Source organism: Perca fluviatilis, chromosome 1 (genome assembly GCF_010015445.1).
Source record: "Perca fluviatilis chromosome 1, GENO_Pfluv_1.0, whole genome shotgun sequence".
Taxonomy (NCBI): domain Eukaryota; kingdom Metazoa; phylum Chordata; class Actinopteri; order Perciformes; family Percidae; genus Perca; species Perca fluviatilis.
In genome coordinates, this window is record NC_053112.1 from 35,120,570 (window position 1) to 35,140,862 (window position 20,293).

At 41.4% G+C, this 20,293-nt stretch overlaps 1 protein-coding gene across 7 annotated transcripts in view; it reads left to right on the plus strand.

Annotated features, from left to right (window-relative positions):
• The window catches only part of sh3pxd2aa (SH3 and PX domains 2Aa), a 151,797-nt gene extending 132,864 nt beyond the window's left edge, over positions 1–18,933 (plus strand). For 5 of the 7 annotated variants that reach the window (XM_039797176.1, XM_039797190.1, XM_039797209.1 and 2 more), the window contains 6 exons: positions 6,350–6,467; positions 10,990–11,390; positions 11,508–11,522; positions 11,951–12,000; positions 12,488–12,607; positions 13,606–18,933. In XM_039797176.1, the coding sequence (XP_039653110.1) occupies positions 6,350–6,467; positions 10,990–11,390; positions 11,508–11,522; positions 11,951–12,000; positions 12,488–12,607; positions 13,606–15,732 (2,831 nt within the window). In that variant the 3' untranslated portion in view covers positions 15,733–18,933. The remainder of the gene's footprint in view (positions 1–6,349; positions 6,468–10,989; positions 11,391–11,507; positions 11,523–11,950; positions 12,001–12,487; positions 12,608–13,605) is intronic. The other 2 variants (XM_039797182.1, XM_039797199.1) reach the window with 1 other exon arrangement.
• Positions 18,934–20,293: the final 1,360 nt, after the last annotated feature.

The following is a 20,293-nucleotide window of genomic DNA, read 5'->3' on the forward strand; positions in this document are numbered from 1 at the left end:
AATGTCAATTAGGCACTTGTCTGGTTCCAGGCTTAGTCAGGGCTTCAAACAGACGCTCTGTAGTTATAATTTGTTTATGGAAGCTGTTCCTGGACCTGTGCAACCTCCGTAAAACACTCTTTGTTTCTCATCATCAGGGGCGGGGCTAGAAGGTTGCACAAGGTGGCACCCCCCCCCCCAATCCATTGGGCTACTGTGCTGTCAGTCTGACAATTTCATTTCCATTGGGTCAGAGCACATTGGCTGCCTGTTCTGCCAACTTTCCCAGCCCTTGTCACAAGACCAATTAATGTTTCCATGATGACTATCCAAAATTCTGATACCATGGAACTAGAACTGGAATTGTTTTCTTTCTTAAAAAGTGGCAGACTGAGCACATAGAAAATGTGCATTGTATTCGGATATACAGTTTGTTTAAAATGAAAACAAGTGAAACTAATAATGAATCTTATGTGTTTATGTGTGCTTATGATAATTACATTATGGTGTTCTATCTTATCCAATATTTCTTCTGTTTCTAAGCAGATTTTCTATGCTGTATCATAGTATAGCATGGCTGGACTGGCTTGTGTTACCACCTTCCTCCAGACCAGCGGGCAATGGGGCATTAGTGATCAATCAGAGGAGATTGAATACAGGGCAAACTCTCGCCGAATGTATGTGCGCTCCTTCTAAAAATACACACACTGACATACAGGATATATTCTTCTATAGTCAGCAGCCTCAGGCAGTTGATGCAGGGTAAGTTACTCACACGGCCACATACCCATGGCGTTAATCCTGTTTGGTTTTGTGGGGAAGAATAGCGGTAGACAGGGGGACATTACACATTAATTCCCCCCGAAACAGCTTATTTTAGGAATTCAAACTGGCAACCTTCTTGTCACAAGTCTGAATAGAAATAATAAAGGGTCACTGTTCACACTATATCGTCATTAATGGAATGGAATCAAAGCATATGAAGCTATGGCAGGTTAGGGGAACAGTGTTACCCAGGTCTGCAGGAATGTTACCTAACTAGATATGTCTCCCAGAACAGTGAGGCTTGGCCCCAATAAGCTGGTGGAAAGTGTGAAAGTGGGACAGCAGCCCAATCTGCCGACTGGTTTTAATCACACAGACCTCAACCTCTGTAGAGAGTGGATGAGTCACCCGGCTATTTGTCGCCACCAGAGAATGAAACACGTTCAACACTTTTGGTTCATGTTCTTGAACTCCACCACTTATTTTTACTTTTTACTTTTGTAGGTTAGAGGTACTTTTTCAGGTCACATATTTAATATATCTTATGCCTATATATCTATTTGTTTTGTACAGTGCGATGGCTCTTTGATTGTTTAAGCAATATTTGCATAGACTTGAACATACGAATTACTTTCTCCAAAATACAAATGTTTAAAGTCACTGCCATGCAAGGCTGGATTTCCCACTGAGCAAAGCAGGAAACTGACCCCAGATTTCTAGGGGTCCTGAAGGCTCCAGGCTTAACAGACACTGCAACCAAAAACAGCAAAGTAGTCTTGAAGATCCCTGTGCCTAAATCTAGTTTCGAGACATGCATGACTATATTGTATATTAATATGTTTCTGGGCCCCCATTAATGGTGGCTAAATAGGGGGCAAGCAGCTGATCTTGGCCATGGGGCTACCTAGCAGGTGAATGTGTTCATACTGCCATGGAGAGATGTCTTTTCTGTTATCATGCATACCAAAGTTACATACTTCGGTTGAATATCAGTGCAAACATGCAGACTACTTAGGCATTCGCAGGGCACAGCTAACTTGCAATGTTTACAGTTGATCGCTATGCCCTTTAGCATGACTTAGCATTGCTAATGTTATTACAGGCCACCAGAAATGCTAATTATTATCATGATGGCCAAATCCAGAAACCTTTTGGCCAAGGTTTGATGCAATTACCAGTTATACTTAAATAATAAATATAAAATACATCATTGGGTATTTTACCATTGACTTTTGGCCCTCAAACGGCCAAAATTATGACAATTGGTTGGATTGTCGAAGTACTGGAGGGTATTGCTGCTACATATTCAGTAACTCCAATTCTCTCTCCACTGGGCGTTCCGGTTTTGTTCTGTCCTTAGCCACACACCATACGCATCAGGAGCGTCTCAGAAGCGGAACGTCTTGATGCCTGCAGATGTTATTATCTCTACAAGTACTTTACAGAACAGTCACATGTTTATTAGCTAGTATCTACCTTCCACTCTAAGCACTCCTGTAATTTAACATCTGGGATGTCTATTATGTTTTTCAACCTCCAAGGATGAATATCTCGTTGTCCGTGGTGTTATAAAGGAGACATGTATGATATTGGGGGGTGTCTTTTGGTTTATTGACCGGATAGTCTCGCTGTTTCACTTTCTACCCGGCTGTCCAAACAGCCCGTGGCTCGTGTGAAAATAGACCTGCTGCGTGCGTATCTTTAGCGGAGCAGAGAGCCGCTTCACATACGCTTTGGGATGTGCTGTGGAGCGGCTGCTGGATTAGCAAGCATTGACTGCGGCGCATCCGTAACGCAGCGCGGCCGCTAACGGCTTCTGGGCCGGTAGCTCTTTTTCCACCATCACAAAATAGTCTCACCGTGAAAACTGCAGCTGCTGCTGACTGGACTCATGTCATTTCCAACTTTTTCATTCACCACCACACTTCATTTTCTGACTGTGTTACCGTCTGTTGACATGCTGTCCAATTACTGTACGCTGTCTGTCTCACTGTCAACAGTGCTCCAGTTAGCCCTGAATCAAATACAACTTGCTATTGGGGATAATGTTAGTGCCAGAAAGTTAAGACAACCAAAGGCAAGATTTCATGCATTTCATTATGAAAGTTCAAGAAGCTGATATTTGACCCATGCCAAATTTCACCCTTTGCACGTTTATCTCATTCTTATCCTCCCCACTCCCTTCTCATCCCTGTTCCCCCGCTTTTTGCTATGTGAATGGAGACACTACTGTCCCTGCCTGATAATGCATTGCTGAGCTAGCGATAAGAAATGTGTGAGTGAGGTTTTACAGCTCTGCACAGACACTTGAGATACAGTTTGATTTAGGAGCACTGGCAAAGGACGAAAACAAAGAGCGATCACGTAGCATTTATGTTCTCGCAGGATGTAATTTGCTAATGGAAGAGAACAGCAGTATACTCTGCAGCCTGTTTGCTGACACAGACTTCTTTGCCTTTTACGTTACACTTCATAAAGAAGAGGGGGGTGTGAACTGGAGATCTTGACAATAAAACAAGTGCACGCTCGGGACCGAAATTAAATTACAGCACATCTCTTTTTGACTCCCCCGTGCTCGGACACAAAGCCAGGTCAGGGTGTCTTGACCTCTCTGGGGATGTTGATTGGCTACTGACAGCCAAGTGACCTCACTGTGCACTCGGGAGGGGTGGCGTCTCACACTCCAAAGTTTAACACAAGCCTGCCGTCCTCCGCCCTGCCCTGAGTGCTATCATTTACAGGAGGTCCCTAATCTGATTTATAGAATCCCACTGACCGCTCTCAACTCACTGTTCTGTCCCTGCAGTGTGACGCCGGCGCCAACACACACACACACACACACACACACACACACACACACAAAGATGGACACTGAGGCACGTGTACAGCTCATGAAGACACACGCAGATGTGATTTATAGAATCGTTCGTCTTTTATTCCGGTCTTCAGGGAATTAAAAGCAACTACATGATAAACTACACAACACACACAGTGCCAAAGAGTTTGTCAGTAGGAACTTGTTTCGGTGGAACATTTGCACCCCACAAAAGAAAACACCACTTACAATATTAAATGAAGTTAACTGTTCACACAATACAGTAAAATAAGCAATTTAAATTAGCTGGATACATTGTTAAATGTCATATTGTTCTTACCAATGTATCGCCGTGTGTACTTTGTCCCCAGAAATTCCCGCTAATCTGTCCCAAACGTCCCAGTTAGAGAGTAAATGGTGTAAACATATTCTTTGTAAATCTTTATAACTATTCCCCAAAAGAACCAAGCAGGCCTGCCATGTTGCACGATCCAAATTTTGCCATTTTCAACGTGTAGCCTGCTAGCTCAAAGTGTGTTGTTTTCCGTAGCGAAGCGATTTTGAGAACAACAACAACACAGAGAGCGGAAGGAGAGGGACAAAGCCTGACATCGGATGTCAAGCTTTATCCTGGAACTGTACTTCCGTTGATCCCGACTAGGAGTACATCGATATAAACGCTTAACAAACGCACACATTTAGGTAGAAGTTCCAGATTTCTCTGTAAGCCAACCCATTTGTTATTTTCTGTCTCGCAAGCACTCGCCCCAACCCCTACACACACACACGCACACACACACACCTTCACACATCATGCTTTGCAAGCTGAGGTTCAGGGCCAGACATTCCACTCTTCCACATTATTGACCTCAGCTGCTCTGTAATGACAGGCAGGACAGGAACTTAAATCCCCGCCGTCTGGGCCTACACCACCTATTGCAAGCATGCATTCAGATGAATAAGAACACATACTGTACCTCTGAGATATCATCCCTGCCCCTCACATTTCCTTGACCAATTGTATTGCTGTACCTCCAGCCAACTAAGGTCACATTCTCTAATGTCTAACTCATTTATTCTAAACATGTTTAGATCCCACCCTACATCCTCCTTCATATTTTCTCCCACTTAAGTCATCAGATTGCATACACAGATGATTTTTATTCCTCTCCATACCATAGCAGTTCATCAGCCAATGTGCTGTCCACTGATCATCCCTTTCACTGCTGGGAAGCCAATCTTTTGTCTCCTCCTCTGATCCCATCTTTTGCCTCGGTGTCTACGAATCCCCTAACCTTCTACTGCTCCCCGCTAAGCCAATTGTAGAATTTCCTTCCCCACAGGGTCTTGGATGAACTAGCAGAGCGTGAGAGAGGAGTGGCGGTCAGATATAGATCTGAGAAGAGAGATCTTTGTCCAAATATCTTCTCAAGGGAGGCTCCTGCTACAAGAGGAATCTCCCTCTGGAGACAGAACATTGGATCAGGGTCCAGATAGCTTGAATGAGGCCTGGTGTGGAGAGGAAACAAGCCGCAAGGGGGAGCGGTTCCACCAGTAGAGGGAGCCGGTTGTCATTCTTGTGTAGGACAGGGGTCTCCAGCGTTTTATAAGCCTTAAGGCTGTTTTATGGTTCTGCTTAGGCTCCACGCAGAGCTTTCGCCGTAGCCTACGTAAGTGGCCTGATAAATACTTGTGCGCTGGTGTGTGCGTCGAGCCGGTGTGTGTGTGTGTGTGTGTGTGTGTGTGTGTGTGTGTGTGTGTGTGTGTGTGTGTGTGTGTGTGTGTGTGTGTGTGTGTGTGTGTGTGTGTGTGTGTGTGTGTGTGTGTGTGTGTGTGTGGGGAGTGGGTGTTAGAGCGAGGGAGAAGTGAGAGTGTGACAGCGATTAGCTTCGGAGCGAGTACTGACTCTAGGGTCATAGTGAGAGAAACAAAGTGTCTCCCCTGTTCTTTCTGACCACGGGGTGGAATCTGTAGCAGGAAAAGTTAACCCTCTCCTTGATTTCATGTTGTTTACGGAGGAGAACCAGGAAACGTGCGTCGCTGCGACCTGTAGTTAAATTTTTCGAGAGGTGCACGTCAGGCTACGGCGTAGACGCAGAGGGGTCTGCGGGGGTACGCCGTCGATTCTACGCAGCAGCATAAAAAGGCCTTTAACTGAGAGAGATGGATCAGGGACCCCCTACTACATATATAGTATAACATTAAGTTGCATATTAAACGGGGCCTACAATAATGTGTGGGCAGCCTAAAGCCTTTATTATTATTAATTGTAGTGCATAAAATATTAAGCTATTGAAAATAATAACTGTTGGCATGATTTTATGAATCCTGTTTTGATGTTAAACATGCATGTGGCACAGTGAATCTTAAGGATTAACTGTAACTGTGGATGGCTACCTTTGGGACTACCTTACCTATAGGCCAGCTATCATCAATGTTTTTTTTTCACTGATTTTTTTCCACTGATTTATATTTGCTAATAATATGTTGGATTCTTTAAAAAAAAAAATCTAAAATTAACAATAATTTGGTTACCCCCCCCGCAGTAACTCTAAGGACTGTTGAAGATCTCTGGTGTAGAACAAGGGGGAGAGGGTTGTTTGTGTTGCTATGGAAACAGTCGGCGCATTTTAAGTAGGCCACACTCTGCTTTCTCTTCCCCTCATGAGGACCTCTGGAAAGATGTCAACGATACAGTGGTCGAACCCCTTCGATGCGAGCCTGTTTCATGATAACAGTTGACTCACTCTGCTACTCTTTCTCTTTGCTTTACCCCTCCTGACCTCCCAGAGGAGAAATACATGACCATACAGCCGCACACCAGTCAGGGGAAGGATGAAGTCAGCTTTGAGAAAGGCGTCACCGTGGAGGTGATCCAGAAGAACTTGGAGGGCTGGTGGTACATCAGGTGAGTAAATGCTGAGGAGTAAAAGGTGCTCAGCTCATAAAAACAAAGCATATATATTCACACACACACACACACACACACACACACACACACACACACACAACACACACACACACACACACATATATATATATATATATATATATATATATATATATATAGGTGTATATAAAGTGTATATATATATATACATAGATATGTATGTATATAGATAATTTTTTTAATATAATTTAATAAAGGGCAAAAAAAAAAAATATATATATATACAGTACAGGCCAAAAGTTTGGACACACCTTCTCATTCAATGTGTTTCTTTATTTTCATGACTATTTACATTGTAGATTCTCACTGAAGGCATCAAAACTATGAATGAACACATATGGAATTATGTACTTAACAACAGTGGAAATAACTGAAAACGTCTTATATTTGAGATTCTTCAAAGTAGCCACCCTTTGCTTTTTTTGATAGTGCTGCAAACCCTTGGTGTTCTCTCAATGAGCTTCATGAGGTAGTCACCTGAAATGGTTTTACCTTCACAGGTGTGCCTTTTAAGGGTTAATTATTGGAATTTTTTCCCTTATTAATAAAAAAGCAAAGGGTCTTGAAGAATCTAAAATATAAGACATGTTTTCAGTTATTTCACACTTTTTTGTTAAGTACATAATTCCATATGTGTTCATTCATAGTTTTGATGCCTTCAGTGAGAATCTACAATGTAAATAGTCATGAAAATAAAAAGGAAACACATTGAATGAGAAGGTGTGTCCAATATATATATATATATATATATATATATATATATATATATATATATATATATATATATATATATATATTGTGTGTATATAGATAATTTTTTTTATATATATGTGTGTGTATATAGATAATTTTTTTAATATAATTTAATGAAGGGCAAAAAATGCATCATTGCTTTACCAAGCACTAACTAACCAATAACAATTGTATTAACAATAAGTATTTATCAACTATTCAACAAAGTATTATAGTCATCTGTTGCAACTTTATAATAACCATCCACACACTGTTTATAGACGTTTACAAACCAACTAGTAACCCTTAAAAAAGTGTTAGGAATTTCTGGTCCATCTATCTTATCGATTTGAGGCTCAAGATTCGATTCAAAATCGATTTTCAATTCAAAAACAAGTCTCGATTTAAAAAAAAAAAGAAAAAAAAAAAGATTCACAGTATGTAAATGCAGTTACTTTTCCCATTTTTTATTTTTTTTAAATATGAATCGATTTTTGGAATTCTGTGAATCGATTTTGAATCTGTAGAGCTTGAATCGCGATTCAAATATGAATTGATTTTTTTGCACACCCCCTATTATCTTTATTATCTTAAAGGGTTACAAACTTTTTTTTAATCATTACCTGATCCCTAAAATAGCATTTGAGGGATATAATGTGTCTAACAATAAACTGTTAATTTACAGCACTACTAATAATTAGTAAGCTGATTAATGACAATTAACTAAAGATTAATTAAACTATCAATTTACCATCTATTAATGATGGTTATTATAAAGTGTTACCGACAATTCACAGATAGATTCTTAGATGTGTTTAAATTAATTCTATTTGCACTTTGGGGGTGATCTCCTAGAAAATGGACTGCGAAAAGACAGGAAACAGCGCCGGACCAGATGTGTCCGGATATGGCCAACAGCTGCGAACTGTGTCCGAGACATGGACACAGTTACATTAAATGAAAGAAATGGAATCAGTCCAAAGCTTCTTTTTTTGTGAATCCAATTTCAGTCCTCAGAGAACATCGTTGGTCGTCAGTGCTGTGATCAAGGCAGCGTTTTACTGCAGCTCTTATTGGTTGCTTTAAAGTTGTATATAAATGAATGTTGATTATTTGCGTAATGATATTGAGATTTCCATATAGCGTTCTCCACAGGTCAACTGGGTGTGCTGCATGGGATAATTTTTTTTTATGTGTGTGTGTGTGTGTGTGTGTGTGTGTGTGTGTGTGTGTGTGTGTGTGTGTGTGTGTGTGTGTGTGTGTGTGTGTGTGTGTCTGCCTGTATGTGCAAATGTGTGTCGTTTACCAAGCCATTGTGTATTTCCTGCCAGTTGTTTGTTTCCTCGTATCCCCGGGGGGCTAAAGAGAGTGCACAGCTGATTACTATAACATGCTGTCTCGTGGCATGTGACAAACACATGCACACATAAGAGCATGTGCATGCTTACAGTATATACCCACAAACCTACTCACTGTTAAAGGTGCTTATGTGTGATTGGGTGATATTTGTAGTCAATGGCTAATATGTTTATAAAGCACTTGTTCAAACAGCTGGTTGGGAAATTTTCCTTATCCGAATCGAGGCTCTAAGGATAGAGGGGGTCATATGCTGAACAGATTGTAAAGCCCCTTGAGGAAATGTGTGATTTGTCATATATGGTTATATAAATAAAATTGGCATGTCTTGATTTGACACGCCTCGGCCCTCATTGCAGTTGCACAACGTGTCGTATCAGAGCCCATTGTCCAACAAGAAATAATAATCCAGATGTAAGTCGGAGTCATGCTGCTCCCAGTGGGCCGTTTTTATACAGGGAAGTCTAAGCGTGGGCTTTTTCTGTTATAGGGACCTCATTAAACCTACAGGATCAACTAACAAATCAAAGCACAGGTCAAATACATTGTTCCCAAAGATGGTTTCTGTCATTTTAGGTAGTTCTGATCACACTGTTTGTTGAAGTTTCTTTTGTTTTGTTTTTTGTTGATGCTATAAAAATGGGGTGAAACGTCATGATTGACAGCTGAGATTGAGTCACGTTTGGTTGGTTTGGACAGGTGTATGGGTGGGACATTGATACCACATCCCCCACAGCCCCAATCACTTCTGTGCAAACTCTGGCTTCAAAATTAAAAGATGGCAGCACCCGTACCCGGGATATTTTGGCTTCACTTTTGGACAGTGGGAGGGGGTGGGGGTCCATCTTATTTTACAGTCTATGGTTCGGACATGTTTCACATTAAGAATTCAATCACATTAAGTTCAAAACTTGTGTCAGTATGGACATGCTACACATCGTTAGATCAGTTAGATTCTCCACAATCCAATCGTCCAGTTCATTTTACAGAGATCAGAAGCACTAAAGCATGATTCATAATAATTCCTAATGCTAATAATCAAAAGAGATGATAAATCATGACGATTCCCTACCTGTGAACTGGTCCTAAATGTTAAATCTGGGTCAATTAATGGCCTATTTATATTTCTCTGGTCCATAAATGTTCACCGATCAAAAGAATCAAAGGCGTTTTTCATGAATATTAATCCACATTCTGAATCTCGTTGTGTGGAGTCCATTGCTAACTGTCTGCTAAGTTCAGTATAAAAGCATTTAGCACAATTTCTTTACTTGGAGAGGTTCAGGGGACCACATACTGAAAACTCCCTAGCTCCCATAAGGTTAGGCCTAGAGGTCTTAAACTTTATACAGGTGTTGTTAACAAGATGTAGAAAGTATGTGTGGTTTTTTACATAGTGTGGTATTAAGCATGTCTTAGTTAGTGTGGTTCAAATATGACTTATTATAGACTAGGGACAAATAACTGTTTTCAACCATATTTGAACTGATGTAGTGTATGGTGGATGGTGTTTTAATCACATGCTAAACAAGCCCATTTTCGGTCACTAGAATAATTTAGCTTTCAAATGCAGCCTCATATATGCATTTTGGCCATCAAGTCTTTCTGTTTCCATTTGAATTCTGTTTCTATTTAGACAAAAATAGAAGAAAAAAGGTGCATATTATCAGGTTATGGGGACTCCTAGTGGTCGTGCATTTGGAGTCATGTAACAGGGAAGCAGAAATGATCACATCTCTTCTGAGCAGAAAATGGCTCACCTTCAGGCGTATGACTAATGGAAACATTATTTATTGTTTCACAAAGCACTCTAAAGTGACTCATTTAGCTTAACAAAGAATGTTGAAATGTGGGGAAGTAGTGTCTCTTTGCACATTGAGTCAGTTTACTTGCCTTCGGCTACCTCCACGTCACTAGAATTAAAACCGTGTCTGTTTTTCAATACACAGTATCTTATTTGGTGTATTTTATTGATTACTGAAATGCCAGAAAATGTAGAAATGTAGTTGTTTATTCATTCTAGGTGTGATTTATGGTCCAACTAATAAATACTTTGTGCCCTATCTTAAAGGGGTACTCTGGTGATTTAGTATTGCACTTCCAACTGGGGGGCTCACAAAAGGCAGATTAATAAAAGAGTGGTCAAAATCACGCAACAGAGGCTAAAATATCCAGATATGTTTGTCCCTTGTATGGGTAAAGATCCAAAAACTCTGGATCCTACATTTCCCATAATGCCTGGTAAATGTCCACATCTTTCAAACGCCATGCCCCCATAAAGTGACATTTATGCGTTACATTGGTGCAGTGCCTCCTTAAATAATAGAAAACAGGGGAAAATTCAAGAATATACACTATAAAGATATTCTGTCTTTATGCATTCTACCCACAGATACTTAGGGAAAGAGGGCTGGGCCCCTGCCTCCTACTTGAAAAAGGTGAAAGAGGACTTCTCCCCCCGCAAGAAGAACCTGACAGGCCCCGTGGAGATCATCGGCAACATCATGGAGATCAGCAACCTGTTACAAAAGAAGTCGGTCAGCGAGAAGGACATCCAGACAGACGGAGAGGGTAGCACCACACCCGAGCGCCACATCTCCAAGAGCGAGATCAGCCTGCCCATGCCCTATAATTCTGAAATCAACGCTGAGACGGGCAGGAGGCTGAGTGCCGGCCGTGACACTAACAGCCCATGTCTGGGAATAGCAGCGAGTGCTGCCCTAAATGAAAAAGGGAGGGGCGAGCCAGGGTCCCCAGCTGTTGCCAGAGTGGCACCTCATAGAGTGGAAATTGGTAAGCATTTATGGTGTGTTAGGAGACAATCAAGAAGTAAATGCATTGCAGCAAAGAAGAGAAGGATTTGTAGTGCTTGTATCAGACATTAAGACATGTTATTTTCCTTTTGTGTAGGCTTTGATGCTATAGGTAAGCTACATGGCTGACGGTGTATCTAATGGTGATGGTGGTGTAATCTAATTGCATATACTTGGTCACACTAATCTGTGAGGCTATTTAACATGGGATTGTGGGCTTGGTGTGTGGATTTCCATTTTACTCACATACTAAGAATGTATGTCCAATTTTTGTTTACTATTTCATGTTCCTTATGGCATTATATTTGTGCCTTATTCCTGAGCATGTGTTTTTCAAGTACATAAATTATATTTTATAAAGACATTAGCACTCAAAGACATTTTAATATGAGACTGCCAGCACTTAGGGCTGGTGCAATGGTATAAGTATTTCTTTCTTTGCACATGCAGGAATGAGGCACAAATATGACTCCGTAGTTGTTTGATGTAAGTTAGGTGTGTTACAAATACATTTTAATGGGATGTTTCTTTGTTTGTCAGGGTCTCCAAATCTGAGACAAAAACCTCCCCCACGAAGAGAAACCAACTTGGTAAGACAACTTCACAAGCTACTGCTTCCTAACAATACTCAAGAGGGCTTTCTTTAATATGATTGTTGTTCAACAGAAACATGTACAGTAGTCATCACTGAACTACCTTTGATCACAGTAAAGAATGTTGTAGCATATTTACAAACACAGGTTTTTAAAAAAGCAGTATAAATACAGTAAATAAGAATATAAACATAAAAAGAAAGATTATTAATTAGCTCCCAGGTTGCTGAGAGAGTTGGCATAGCAACCGTAAAAGCACATTAACAACACAAGCATAATTTCAGCATATCTTTGATTATCTGAATCTACCACTGCCCACACTTAAATACTATACATACTGTTATATGTTTATATTATCATCATATGCAGCTTCCATATTACGGTATGCCTTTGGTCATACTCATTCTAAAGACATAGTCAGACATAATATAATGCTGGTTAGATATGATGTCAGCTGCTTACGTTTCTCCCCTTTGCTGCACAGGGATTCCAGTTACCCAAGCCACCAGAGCCCCCTGCTGTGGAAGCAGAGTATTACACTATAGCAGATTTCCAGTCCTCAATCTCGGATGGCATCAGTTTCCGTGGAGGACAAAAAGCTGATGTAAGAGGCCAGATCTGCATTGTTGTCGCTGAGAATAGACAGTCAGGGCTCATTGAATATGTCAACGGTGTGCTCCTCAGATAGACAGACAGGAAAGCTACGGCAATAGAGATCCGGTGTTGAGATTTGTGTTTGAACGAGATGATGTAGAGAGAATTCGCTCTGCAGCGACTCAGGTAGAGAGATGAAGATAACAGAATTCTTCAAGGTTTTTTTTCTGTTATGTAGAGCTAGCAAAATTAACTTTTGTCATTAACGTCTTTGCAGTGGTGGAATGTAACTCAGTACATTTACTCAAGTACGGTACTTAAGTACATATTTGAGGTACTTGTAGTTTACTTGAGTCTTTTCTTTTCATGCCACGTTCTACTTCTACTCCGCTACATTTCAAAGAGAAATATTGTAATATTTACTCCACTACGTTCATCTGACATCTTAAGTGACTTCTTATGTCACAAATTACGTTTTTTGCAGACAAAACACATGTAGTTTATAAAAAACAATCTTTTATTATAAATAAAACTACCCAACAATATAATTTATATAGGCCTACAAATAAAGCTGAATTGTTTAGCTGATAAAACTCGTAGATGATTGACAGAACTGTTTTGATCGTTTTGCAGTTTCTAAAATGTAATGATATTTCTGCATTGAGTACTTTTACTTTTAATACTTTAAGTACATTTTCCTGATGATACCTACATACTTTTACATAAGTAACATTTTCAATGCGGGACTTTTACCTGTAACAGAGTATTTTTAAAGTGTGTTATTATTATTAGTTTTACTTAAGTAAAGGATCTGAATACTTCTCCCACCACTGTATCTTTGCAAGGAGACTGCAGTATCAGATGTAATTACAGCAGTCTTGGATCACCTGATCATCTAACTCTAAACCCATACCCCTTACCCTATTCCATTGTTTAGCAAGTTTCACATATTTAGACAAATTTACAAAATCTTTATTTAGCTTTAATCTTCCATGTCTTGTTGTGTAGGTGATAGAGAAGAACCCTGGAGGCTGGTGGTATGTGCAGATTGGAGAGATGGAGGGCTGGGCCCCCTGCTCCTACATCGACAAGCGTAAGAAGCCCAACCTCAGCCGTCGGACCAGCACCCTGACCCGGCCCAAAGTCCCACCACCAGCTCCGCCTGTCAAAAAACAAGAGTCTGAGGAGGCTCCCCCTCCTGCTAACTCTGCCTCTACAGTTTCAGAGCCGGCGAGCAGGCCTGTGTACGAGGAACCTGAATATGATGTTCCTGCAATCGGATGCGAAGGTGAATCAGACACAGATTCCCTAAAGGATGAGCGTGCCCTGGATGTGAAGATCAGCAACGTGGTCAGCGACAAGTACCACCGCTCCCCTCCTTCCTGCAAGGCCTCTCCTCCTGTCTGCAAGGCCTCTCCTCCTGTCTGCAAGGTCTCTCCTCCTGTCTGCAAGGCCTCTCCTCCTGTCTGCAAGGCCTCTCCTCCTGTCTGCAAGGCCTCTCCTCCTGTCTGCAAGGCATCCCCTGTGTTCACTCATCGAAGAGCTTCCTTCAGGTCTGTAGAGGAGGTTGCAAAAGAGGAGTGTATTTATGAGAATGACGGCTTCAGGCCAAGCAGTGGTGTTGAAAGAACTTCAGTCAAAGGTTCCAGTGAGCCAAATTCCCCAAGGAGCTACCGTTCCTCCACAGTCCCACGCAAGCCCTCAGGATCTTCACCTGTAGCTGGTAGACCCATGAAGACCATGACGCCAGAGATGAACCGGAGAAGCCAGACCCTGGGCAGACACATAGATATCAGCCTCAGGTCGCAGGACAACAGCCCCCACTCTTCGTCAGATGAATTGAGCAGAGGCCCCAAGAAAGGCCCTGTCTTAAGCCGGGATGTGGAGCAGAGAATAGGTCAGAGCCCCTCGACCAGGCCCAAGCCTTCTGTCAGACCTAAACCACTCCTGACCAAATCTGAATCCCAGAGTCCTGAGAGGATGGACATCAGCTCTTTGAGACGGCAGCTGAGGCCTACAAGTCAGTTCCGGCCTCATGGCCTCAAAACTACTCGCGGGGACGACTCTGAAACAGCCTCCGTCATCTCATCAGAGGACTCGATGTGCTCGCGCAGTACCTCAGATCTCTCTTCGGTTTACTCCAAAGGGAGCCGTGGTGACTCAGACGTGGAAGGCCCCAATCTCTACCGCTCCCTGGATGCCTATAAGAAGGTCCAGGACTCTGAGATCAGCTTTCCAGCCAGGGTGGAGGTTGAGGTTCTGGAGAAGCAGGAGAGCGGTTGGTGGTACATCCGATGGGGATCCGAGGAGGGCTGGGCTCCCTCGTACTACCTGGAACCTGTCAGACAAGTTGGCGAAGCAGGTGGGTTGGACCTTGATGGACACGGGAGTGGGGGGAGTAAGTCCAACAGCCTGGAGAAAAACGAGCAGCACGTTTTGGCCCTCAATAACATCAATATCCAAGGTCTGAGCCAACAGCATCAAGGCTTGAGGAGGAACACTCCGCCAATTCCTTCCAAGCCTCCGGGTGGCTTCTCGAAGCCGTCAGGGATGGTTAATGGAGGTGTTCGGATGAGGAACGGGGTTCGCCAGGTTGCAGTGAGGCCTCAGTCGGTATTTGTGACCACAACACAGCCAGCCAAGGATTCCCACTACATGACGGGGTCTCTGAGACGAAACGACTCTCTCGGCAGAAGTGATCACTATGGCTCTGGTTCTGCCACCCTTGGTGTCCGCCGAAATGCCTCCTTCAGCACCGTGCGGCCACATGTGGTTGTTGAAAGTCAGACGAGGCCTGCCGAGCGCTCCGGCCTGGGGTCCTCAGGGAGCGCATTCAGCACAAGCAATGTCCAGGACGCCCTTAGCAGAGTTAACCAACGCAATGGCATCCCTGTGTCCACAGTTCGACCCAAGCCCATAGAGAAGAGCCAACTGATCCACAATAACCTTGGCAGAGATGTGTACGTGTCCATCGCTGACTATCGTGGTGATGAGGAAACAATGGGTTTTACTGAGGGCACCTGTCTGGAGGTGTTGGAAAGAAACCCCAATGGTTGGTGGTACTGCCAGGTGCAGGACAGCCTGCTTCCCCGCAAGGGCTGGGTCCCCTCCAATTACCTAGAGCGGAAAAAATAAAACCAACCCCACATTCTTCCCCTACCCTTCCCCCCACCTCCCCCTTTTGATGTCTCCAAGGACGTCGGTGGCATCACTCTTTAAGAATGTTACCTGCAATCTCCCGTAAGCAATATGTCCTTAAAAAATTTACATTTATGACTGCGTGTAAAAAGAAAGATGTTCAATCTGATGAGGAAGGACACTTTTAGTGCTGGTTTACTAAAATGTATACAAAGAGGAGTGTAAAGATTTAAAATATTTGAGAGACCGAAATGTGGGATTGGTCATTCTTGGGTGGAGGACATTTAAAGAGGACAGTGTCTTTGAGATAACATGGTATGAATGGGAGTGATAACCTCTTAAAGAGATTTGCGTCATGTAATACAGACGTTGAGCAGGGTAATGGTTATGCTTATTCCTGCCCTTCGCTGAGTCTGATGGTCGATAAGTGCCTTTTGTATTTGATCACCTGAATGGAGGTCCTAATGGTGGATGGCAAAACATGAACTCAACCAAATCTTTTAAGAGTGCCATAGGCCTATGAACACCACCAAGAGTAATTCCATACCCAGTTAAGAGCTCCACTATAGAGTGCAAACAAAGTGCAAAGTTTCGATCTAGAGTTCTTTAATTGGTCCAACGCGATTGGACAGAGATTAAAGGGACTCAGTCACCAGAGAATTGATTTGTTTCAAGCCACAAGTCATCAAGCAAACTAAAACAACTTTTTAATCTCGTTATCAGTTTGTTTGTTTTTTTCTTCATTGTTCATTGTTCAGGCATATATATATATATGCCTTGTGTTGGTGCAAGTCTTCCTTAGAGAATTATTTCTGCTTTCTTGTGACATCTGTTTATCCACCGACAGCCTCGAATTGGAAAAGTTAAAGCTCCTGCCTCATGTCATGTACCAGCTGACACTGGTAAAATATACAGGATTCAGGTGCTCAGGTTTCATAAATTGGCTTAGTTTTGTCATAGATCATCAAGCCCCAGAACAATATCTTAATATTCATGCTTTTAATCCCAGATGTAACTATCTGGGATATCAAATGTATTAAAAGAAAACCTGTGAAACTTGAAAATAACAGTTACATGTTTTAGTTTTCTGGAAAATCAAAGGAACAACTTGTAACTTGTAACAAAACCACCTCATATCTTGGTAGTTAACAACCTCAAAATAGGAAGACAATTAGTTTACAAAGGTTTAGGTTTACTGTAGTGAGTAGTTCCAGGAATATTTGATTTGTATATATTTTGTTTTGTATACATATAATATTGCCGCTGTTGTGGAGATGTATTGAATACATACTGGAAATGCGGTGAAATAATTGAATCCCAGGGACATATTTGCATAGCATTTATCCCAAAATGTGATCAAACCAAAGAGAAATGTCATTTCATTGGCTATTTTTTGTGATTTTACTATTTATTTATGGTACAAGTAATACAGTTTATTCAACAAAATGCCTAAAACGAGAAAAAAACTGTACCTGGAAGCACACATTTTATCAAAATATAAATCTATGAAACTAGAAATAAACAAGTAAGTTGTAAGAGATATTGCGGTGCAGTATGGGTTTTGACATTAAATAGAAGACGTAGTGTATCAATTTGTTTCAAAGTTTTTTTTCACATCTTCCAAATTATAGTTAGGTTTTATATTATATATTATATATTATAAGATCATGAAAATAAGACCTACCAATCACCTGAAAATACCAAGTCAGGAATAATTCTCCCCAAATGCAGTAATAAAATATGAGAATTTCTGAGCTAAAATCCAACTTTCAAAATTCAAATGGCTGATGTTCAAGACTGCTGAAATACATTTTCTAATGAGCGGTGTGAGCTCTCTATATGAGGCTGAACACTAATTCTTTATTATGTTTCTGCTGGACAGTATCACAGTATTAAACAAAGTACAGTACCTGCTAGATCGCAGTTATCTATTTTAGCGAAAACCATATTTGTTTTTTTGTTTGTCAATTTGTTACTCTGTGATCACACAGCGGCAATAACGAGGAACGAAGTGGTTCTGTTTTGTGAATTAGTGCCCCTTAAACCTGTTTTTTTACGGTGCATTAATGTAAAGATGCAGTAAATACTCAGCATATTATTTATTGAATACATTTTGGTAATTATTTAATTTTTCTCTTTTTTTTCCCCCCTCACCTCAAATGAGAGGTGGAACTCTGTAATGAGTTCTCTATATGACAGTGGCCATAACAAAGTTGGACTAGAATTGGAGAAATAGAGAACTCTTGTGGGAGGTCAAAGGTACTGCAACATGATTTTTATCCCATCCACAAGGCTTACCAGCCATCCTACCTCAGTGCAATAAGAAATGCACTGCTGGTCAGTGACTCTCACTAAAAAAACTGTACAGCATTTTTCTTTTTTTTTCTTTGAAAGCTCAGTGCAGCTAAAATATTTTTGTAGCACGGGTCTTGTATTGGACCATAATTTATTTTTTTGAAAAATTTAAAAGTTTCCCTTTTTTTCCCCCTCTATGCTGTGTGCTGCAACTTTAGCAAATCATGGGCACTTCCTTCATCTTTATTGTGCTTTACATAATGCCTGATTTTATGTGTATTTATTATAAATAGTTGTATTTCTTATTACGGTTTGACAATCACCTTATTCCCCCACTCAAAATATTAATGTAAAGCATTGTACAAATTATCCCTGTCACACAAATTGGACTTCACTCACCAAAAATGCTCACCCAGCAGTCAACAAAAAAAATCTAAAATTTCATAATTTAGTCAAATATGTGCGGAATTGTTCATTCATTATGGTATATGAAAATTAAAAAGCTAACCATATAAGTACCTACAAATAATAAGATTTTGATACTTGCTGTCCGGCAACAAGGCCCCTTCCCATCGAGACGAAGGCATTATGTAAATGTGTTTAATCACTTTGTACATTTCGCTCCAGCACCTATTATAATTGCATATTGCTTGTTTTGATTTGGGCTGAATTTACTTGGCTGAAATAGCAAGGGAATCGTTCTGTATCAAGCATACATTTAGCTGTGTAGCATCTATCTTTATTCATGCTTTTACCTTCTTTCTTTTTTTTTTTTTTCTTATTTCCTCTTTTTGTCAAATTCTGAAATGTACCCGCGAGGAAATGTGCAATAGATAAGAAACACATCAGGCTTCAACGAGAGGAAAAATATCACAGGTCTAGGGAAAAAAAAAAAAAAAAAAAGTGAACCATGCCATTACATCTGTTGGGAGTAGATATTCCCAGTCAAACTGCCAGTCATGAGCTTTTGCCATCCTTTCAAGTGTATCATTTTAAGTCGATCTTAAAGAGCAGATGTGAAATGCTCTAAAAGCATTGGAGAACTCACTGGACCAAAGCAGTCGTATGTGACATCTCATTATCTCCTGACGTGATGGACTTTTATACCAACGAGCATGAGAATCTCTGCTCCTCCTGCAGTGGACAGCGATCTGTGAACGGCATGGCAGAAACCCACTGGCCCATTCTGTATTGACATTACAGCCGTCTGTCTGGGGTCTTCACAGATGGAGAGTCATGGGCCCATCATCAGGGGCCTCAGTGGCCCTGCTCTGAGCTGTCACGTTTGTGCCTGAATGGAATTTTGATAGTTTCTTGTTTCTGTGTTGTTGTTGTTGTTGTTGTTGTTGTTGTTATCCTCTTTTTCTGTTTTGTTTTTCTGGAATGTGTCCTCTCTGCACCTAAGCCGAGGCCTCTATTGATATTCACCCCCTCCATTGTCAAACCAAGTCAGACTTCTCCTCACAAATCACCGCGGCGAAAGGTGACATTTGGAACCGTCGGCGGGAGAGTCTCGGCGGTAAACAACCGAGCGGGGAGATGTACGTCGCTTCCGGCCATTTTAGTTCAGTCCATCAACTTCCAGGATGTATGCCAAAAATAGAAGAACTTTTTTTTCTTTTTGTCTTTGCTTAACCCCAGGCAGGCCTTATCCATGTGCTACAGGGGAATATGTCATTGTGCTAAAGACTTCCTGAGTGTACAGGCCAATATTTAGAGTTCCCTCTGTAGCTGAGGGGGCTTATGTCCATAAATCCTTTCGTTGGGCTCCACCTTAGTGGTTACAATACCCGGATTTGTCTTCTTGCCAAGAGTTCGATGAGAAGATTCCTGCCACGCTCATGTCGTTAAAGTCACCCTCCACTCAAAACATTACCAGCATGATTCTGTGACATCACAAGTGGAAGCCAATCGTGGTCCAGTGTGCAACCATAGGCTGTAAAGATAATGGATGTAGCAGCCCTGACATCACGCATTGGTTTGTGGAGTGCCATTTTGAAGCCTCGAGTTTGGCGATTTGGCCGTCGCCGTCTTGGTTTTTTGAAACCAAAAGGTGAAGGTTTTTTTTTTTCGGAGGGAGCGTGCGGAACAGGTTGTTTACTGAGGTAATAAATCAAGGAGGAAGAAGGTCATTTTCTCACAGACGTCTATTGAAACAGTCTTCTTCTTGGAGCCAGTGGAGTTGCTCCCTGCTGGAAATTAGATAGAATGCAGATTTAAGGCACTTCAGCATTGGCTTTTCATTTTATAGGCCCAGAAGCCC